At 35.1% G+C, this 7,569-nt stretch overlaps 1 protein-coding gene across 3 annotated transcripts in view; it reads right to left on the reverse strand.

Annotated features, from left to right (window-relative positions):
* Positions 1–7,569, reverse strand: part of LOC111084973 (UPF0489 protein C5orf22 homolog) — an 83,336-nt gene that overhangs the window by 30,333 nt on the left and 45,434 nt on the right. Inside the window, exon 4 of one of the 3 annotated variants that reach the window (XM_022381719.1) lies at positions 4,100–4,197. The exons of the other annotated variants lie outside the window; for them this stretch is intronic. Within the exon in view, the coding sequence (XP_022237427.1) occupies positions 4,137–4,197 (61 nt within the window). The 3' untranslated portion in view covers positions 4,100–4,136. Of the gene's footprint in view, positions 1–4,099; positions 4,198–7,569 lie in introns of those variants that run through there. 3 annotated transcript variants of the gene reach the window in all.

A 7,569-nucleotide genomic window follows, 5' to 3' on the forward strand; every position in this document is an offset into this window, starting at 1 on the left:
GGGGGAGGGGGGGGGAGCTGGGCACGTATGCACTGTTCATAAAGGGCGCGTCGTCCTCAACTTTCAAATGGCAGCAAAAATTTGAGCTAATCTTTATTTAAATGTTCCAGAAAACATACGAAACAAAAAACGAGATTAACAAAGGAATATTTAAAAAACACAACTGGCTCAAATTATCAATAATTTTTGTGTGTATAGCTTTAGCGAAATTTCGAACTATAACAAAATGTTACCTAGTTTTCAATTAACTTACAGAAAAAAAAAACTATCACTTCGAACTGCCCGTGGCATAATAAAAACCAATAAGTTGGTTACTAAGACTAAGGGCAACTTTTCTGCGCAGAGCACACTATATTTCATCTATGCTATAAAATATGAGGGCAATCTAATTCAATCAACCCTCTCACCACTCGACCTCGAAGAATGGGCCAATTTTTAAAAATATTTAACAGCTTGGAATGTTTTAATCACATATTTGAAGAGCTCGGGGAAGCTACTGTGTGCTTTCCCCGAAAGGGGCCGAATGCCGCCTGGAGAGGTCACTTGTTTTAACCACTCACACCACTATACAGTAGTGTATTGTCTGTCTGTCAGTCAGTCAGCAAACACTAAAACGATATCACATAAGGTACGCTTAACCTTGCAATTCTTACTCTCATAACGTCAGGAAAACGTGCGCGTGCCATGAATCGCGAGAAGAATTATGCACTCTGTAGGCTACAATATGACATATGAACTTTAAAAGGAAGAAATAAAATATTTGTTACTCTTAATTTTGGATTTTTTTTTAAACCTCTTAACAGGACACTTTCGGGGACTCTGCAGCAGTACGTCCAGTATTAATCTCAATGTAAAGTATTCTACGCACATAGGCGCCCACGTGATACTTAGCTCCAGTTTAAATAAATGACTTTGACTTTAGTTTGATGAATTTAGTCCACTCGAAGAAGAAGTCCGTCTCTGAATGCCCTTTGTAGATATCGTTGTTTTGTTGTTCGTTTATTTGCCGAACTTCGTGCAAAGCTACTGTGCACTAGCTGTCCCAAATTTTGAAGGGTAAAGGGAAGGCAACTAGTCAATACCACCTACCACCAATTCCTCGGCTACTCTTTACCAATGAATATCGGATTGAATGTCATATTATAGTATCTCCATAGCTAAAAGGAGCAGTTATGTTCGGTGACGGGTTTCGATCCCGCGACCCACAAACTACAAGTCGAGCGTCCTAACCATTAGACAATTATCTCGAATTTCAATAATAATAATATAGCAGTTGTTGGATATACAGGACTGTTTGGTGTAAGTGTTATTAATTAGTTTATTTGGTGATTTAATATTTTATTTATTTTTCATAACAAGAGAGTTAAAAACAATTATTTTAAAGGCGATAGCTATGACGAGTTTGGTTGTGTAACTCTGTACGAGTCGTACGTTGTGTTTGCAATTACATTGTTGTTTAGGCTTTACTAATATTATTGACGTCACGTTACTCGAATCTTTAGTATTTTTTCGTTACTTTAACTGAGTATTGTTAAATCAGCGCTGTTCGCGCACTTTATAGAAAATTCCAAAGACCGGTGAATAGGATATTTATATAAGTGGCTCGTGGGCGCAAAATAATATTAATAATAATAATAAGAAGTCAAGTGAAGTAAAGTATAAATAAAAAAGCTAGAAAACGTGAAGTTAGTGGGCGCGTGCGAGTGACTAAGCCTTAACGGTTGATATTGGAAAGTGAGTTTCACAGTTTGATAGAGATAAGAATAATAATCTGTCTTGCAAAGAATATTCTAAAGTAACTGAACCCGCCTGTGTGGACTTTGACCAAAAGGAGACAATTATCTAAGGTTCAGGATACAACTGTGGTAACCCATGGGATAAAGTAAGTGAATTTTTCACTGATAATATTGTGATAAAAATAGAGAAAAATATTTCGTCTTCTCAGTTGGATTCTGAAGTAATTGAATCAGCCTAAGTGGATTTTGGACAAGTAAAAAAAAGAATTATTTAGAATTTGAAATAGAATTGTGATTTCCATTGTGTAAAGAATTTTATATATACGTTTGATTTGTTTTAAATATAATATTTTAAAACAAGAGTGTGCACTGTCTGTTTATTGTCGAATTTATCGCCAACAAGTCACAGACAACTACTGCAGAAGAATCCTTAGCCCACTTATATATTTGAAACCCTGACAGCAGTGAACAAAAATATTTTAAAAATTGATAGCTTTTAGTCGACGTAATATTTTGTATTCATTAGAAAATTTAGTTCACACAAAAACACGAGGAAGGAGTCTCTTACAGGATGAATGTGATCGTCAGTTTCGACTTAGAAGGAGACACAAAGAGATGAGCCTACACTTCAAGTTTGACTCCTCCTTTTGCAAGTGTTACAAAACGAGATACATGTCATGCATACAGCGAAAATGCTCGAGACATTCCTATATCACTCCACTATTACAAATGGTGTACATTTGCCTTCTATGAAGTAACTAAAATTAAATTCCAAAATAACTGAATGAAATTGGTTATAAAAAATATAAAAGAATTTCAGTAATTCGTTAGGTTTCGTTGTATATCATCTCTTTTAAAGTGTACGGTGTTCTTAGCTGACAGTGTGGAGATGTGTGTAATTATATATATATATATATATACACAGATAAAAACTTATGATTTTCCTATTTCATTCTTCCCAATTTTATACGAAATATACAAGACAAAGGAACAAAAAAAAGAAACCTCACTGCGGCAACTGATCAGTTTATTATTATCATTATAGAAACGTTTCAAAACTTGCAGAGTCAAGGCAATGTTTGTATCGATAGCTGAGATGTATAATTAAAATGTGCGCGTGATACCTTACAACGATACACCAAAAACAATACTGGCAGCTCATAAATAGCACTTATAGAATAATACAAGTTATAACACAGAGGAGACAAAAAGGTGTGGGTTTATAGACTGGGAACTTTAAAGGTAAAGCAACAAGTTACAGAATAATTTTCTGTAACTGTAAATAAGTATATGAAGTAGAAGCCTAGTGTAATTTATTTTCAAATTCTGTTTAAATACAGACCTCTTACTAGTAAGTTCCATTAGATTATTAAGCCTTAATTCAAGTATAGTACTGCTATATTGTCAAATCCTAACATAAAAAATCCCTACGACTAGATTCTATCTGTATTTTTCTTTTCTTTATACTCTGTGTGAAAAGTGCTCTTATTTGGCCATTGAGTTACTAGCTATCTATCTTTATGCGCACGTGAACTAACCGGTCAGATGAAATACCCATAGGGTTCAGGTATTCCATAACTTTTGTTAACTACTGACCAGAAGGAAAGCCCTCAACCAGCAGCACGCCGCCACAAGGGATTTATCTGACTCTTTTAAAACGGTGAACAAAACTATCACTTTTATAAAACGCCCACAGCTGAAAATGCGGAACGTGTTCGCGTCTCGAAGTCTGGACCGAAAGGATCGACAACTGACTACTACATATGCCAGGCCCGGCTGTAATGTAAAATAAAACAAACTTTTTAATCTCGGATTCTTCTTCATAAACAACCAAAAACATCAAAGTGATAATTCTTTCTTTTATTCTATTGTAACAGGTAGCACTTTCGAAACTCGTAAGCAGCCAATAGCTTGGAGAAGAACTCGATATCAAGGTCTCAACTCCCTTTATATCTTCTTGTGTAGCACCGGAATATGTTGTAACAAGTAACATGTTTGACTGTTTCTGAAACGACTTTAAAGAGCCACATTAAAATACTGCTTCATAGATACTGCAACTGTACCAGCGTGAGCAAAAACAATGCACATTTAACCATTAGATAAAGGAGTACGAAAATGAGAGGATAGTTAGTGAATTGAAAAGTGAAATATTATATCAAATTCTTACACAAACCTGCATGTAACTTATTTTTTTATTTATTTATTGTTTTTTTGATAGTACAAATAATAATTTGTATTACGAAGTCATTTTATATAGCACCAATAAAGGATAATTGGAATTAATAATAATTTAGCTACGACAAGGCCAAACCACTGCTGTAATCAAATAGCATCATTCGCCGCCTCAGTTCACTTTTATTGACTGTCACTTTCACTACGCACCTAGGACCCCAAAAGTGCCTAGCGCAATTTTGAAGCAAAGGGACGTGAACAAGGATCCAAGGTTTCACAATTCGACACGCTAACCAAAAAAAAAACCGAAATCAATGATATATATTTCACAAGTATCTGTACCACAGCATATATATATAATTCAAGATGGTTTCACTTCAAGATGAATATTTATAACAAAACTAGATATATTTTTCTTTGTTTTGTATTGTTAACTAATGACCGTTAGGTGACTCTCTCATCCCCAGAATCAAATTATACTTCTTTTATTGCCTAACACTCACATAAGACTGAATTATGTTAACTGGAACCCAGGCTGTTGTGTGAAAAAAAGAAAAAAAAAGACAGAGGGAGAGATAATACAAAAGACTGGCGAGGAAACCTGTGCGAGTGTATGTTGTTACATGATGTTTACTAAAAAAAAGGGGGAGCTGTTACTCACTTCATCCGTAATTGTCTCTATGCAATCTTTACATCTTATCACAGTGTATATGTTTATCTCGCATATGGTGTCACGAGAACCATGTCTTATTTTCAAAGCGTTCTCACGGGCTGTTTTCTTCTTCTTTTGTCTCTGTCGGTACTTCTTTCTTTGATGCTAATAGTTTCAACAGTCACAATATGACGTTAACTCGAGCATTGGTGCTAACTGACACATACTACTGCTTGTTTCTCTAATCCTGAAATGGAGCGAGCGTCTGGAGACTTACAGACTACCGCATGCGCAAAACCTGTTGCTACACCAACATATTTGGTTCTGTATCGCATGAATAACTTTATCTGATATTATCTCGAACTTACACACTGAACATTTGTTTCCCAAACCCTCACCACACATATACACACAGGTAACAATTTAGGTGGTATTCGTAAATATCGTCAATTACTTCGTAGCAGGGTCACCAAAATGGCCGTTGATAATGCTTATAAACTCATAACTATCCAACTGATAATAATAATATGTAATATGTCTGGGATTGACGCATGACATCACTGATGGACTAACTTAAATCTCTTAAGGTGGACAAACCTCGTAAGCTATTATTGGAATTATGGCCGAAAATTTCCCTAATACCGAGATGTCCAACTGAAGAAACAATGCACTATATGTAAGAACATAATATTTCATTCGTTATCATCATTACTGGGTTGATCTTTAATTCTGATCTATGTGGGTAACTTTCATTAGAAGGTAATATAAATAACCAACAGCTAAATAGATGTTAATGTCCACAAACTCAGGGTGAGAGCTTCACAATCTATCTTTATCGACACTAAACAATAAGTTACTTAATTACAACTCCCAAGTGCGGGAGTTTCACAACCTATCTTTATCGACACTATACAATAAATTATTTAGTTACAATTCCCAAGGGTGAGAGCTTCACGACTTATCTTTATCGACACTATACAATAAGTTATTTAGTTACAATTCCCAAGGGTGAGAGCTTCACGACTCTCACCCTTGGGAATTGTAACTAAATAACTTATTGTATAGTGTCGATAAAGATAGGCCTTCACGACTTATCTTTATCGACACCATACAACAAGTTACTTAGTTACTTCTCCCAAGTGCGAGAGTTTCACAACCTATCTTTATCAACACCATACAATAAGTTATTTAGTTACAATTCCCAAGGGTGAGAGCTTCACAACCTATCTTTATCAACACCATACATTAAGTTATTTAGTTACAATTCCCAAGGGTGAGAGCTTCACAACCTATCTTTATCAACACCATACATTAAGTTATTTAGTTACAATTCCCAAGAGTGAGAGCTTCACGACTTATCTTTATCAACACCATACAACAAGTTACTTAGTTACTTCTCCCAAGTGCGAGAGTTTCACAACCTATCTTTATCAACACCATACAATAAGTTACTTAGTTACTTCTCCCAAGTGCGGGCATTTTACAACCTATCTTTATCGACACTATACAATAGGTTATTTAGTTACAACTCCCAAGGGTGAGAGCTTCGCAACTTAACCGTGTATAATCGCATCTATATCTTTCATTTCAAATTAACTTAACTGCGTGCTGGAGTTTCTTTTTTAGCTAAACATAAAAGGTATCTGATACACAGTGTCAAACTGCGATGAAAACTGGGCCTTCAATGATGGATGTTTGAAAATCTATTCTTTATCACACGATTCAGTGAACCACTGTATGCTCAGGAGAGTTTAGAGAAAGGCTTCAAGGTTTACCTAACTATTTCCTTTAGTTTGAACGGGACCAGTTTGGTATGTAAACGTATCATTAAAAAGAATTCCGCAATTGGTGGACAAACTTCCAAAATATACAGAATTGTATTTTGGGCAACTAAGCATCAAATTCGTTGAAATTAATTGCATAAGAATAATTACAACAAGAAACAGATCCAGAACTATGTGCCTGTTGATCATTTGATGACATCAGTACAAGATCCTCTATATTGTAATATTTCGTATAAAACGTGTTATCATATACCGGATACATTTTTCTCATTTGAAACGTTCAAAGCTGATTTTATTTTTCTAATAAGAAAGTGTACTTGTTAGGAGCGAATTTCAAAACGTGCAATTTTCCTGTTATTTTGCGAAGGTTATTTTTATACCCGAAATTCAATTGTTTCATTGCGAGAACACAACTTTTAAGATGGGTTTGTTTGTTTGGAATTTTGACGCAAAGCTGTCGTATCTGCTGTCCCAAATTTTGAACTGATAGACTGGAAAGAAGTCAACTGTATAGTCAATACCAATGATAGTCGACTGTTGAGCCCCTCCAGTGGCACAGCGGTATGTCTGCGGACTTACAACGCTAACATCCGGGTTTCGATACCCGTGGTGGGCAGAGCACAGATAGCCCATTGTGTAGCTTTGTGCTTAATTACAAACAAACAGCTGTTGAGCTATTTTTGTCACTCTGACAGGCACTCACGGCACCAAAGTGCGAACTGTGTTACTGCAAGAAGTGGATGTGAATCATGACCTCTTGGATCCATGGTTCGGTAACGCTTACCGCTAAAGCCAGTGTTTCTCAACTGGATGAATGGTTCACCCTGGGGTTAATGGGATAAGAATCAGGGTGAATGAGAATGATGGGGTGGATAGAAGAGTGAATGAGTATTGTTAATTATTCAACATATTCAAGAACAAAAAAGTCATCAGTTATTATTATTTATTCTAGTTATAATTTGATAAATATATTTATTTTATGTTGTATTGATTCTAGTTGTAGTTTGATAAATACATTTATTTTTTATTTTATGTTGTATTAATTCTAGTTGTAGTTTGCTAAATACACTTATTTTATGTTGTATTGATTCTAGTTGTAGTTTGATAAATACACTTATTTTATGTTGTATTGATTCTAGTTGTAGTTTGCTAATTACACTTATTTTATGTTGTATTGATTCTAGTTGTAGTTTGCTAAATACACTTATTTTATGTTGTATTGATT

This window comes from Limulus polyphemus, unplaced genomic scaffold (genome assembly GCF_000517525.1).
Source record: "Limulus polyphemus unplaced genomic scaffold, Limulus_polyphemus-2.1.2 Scaffold187, whole genome shotgun sequence".
In the NCBI taxonomy this organism is placed as follows: domain Eukaryota; kingdom Metazoa; phylum Arthropoda; class Merostomata; order Xiphosura; family Limulidae; genus Limulus; species Limulus polyphemus.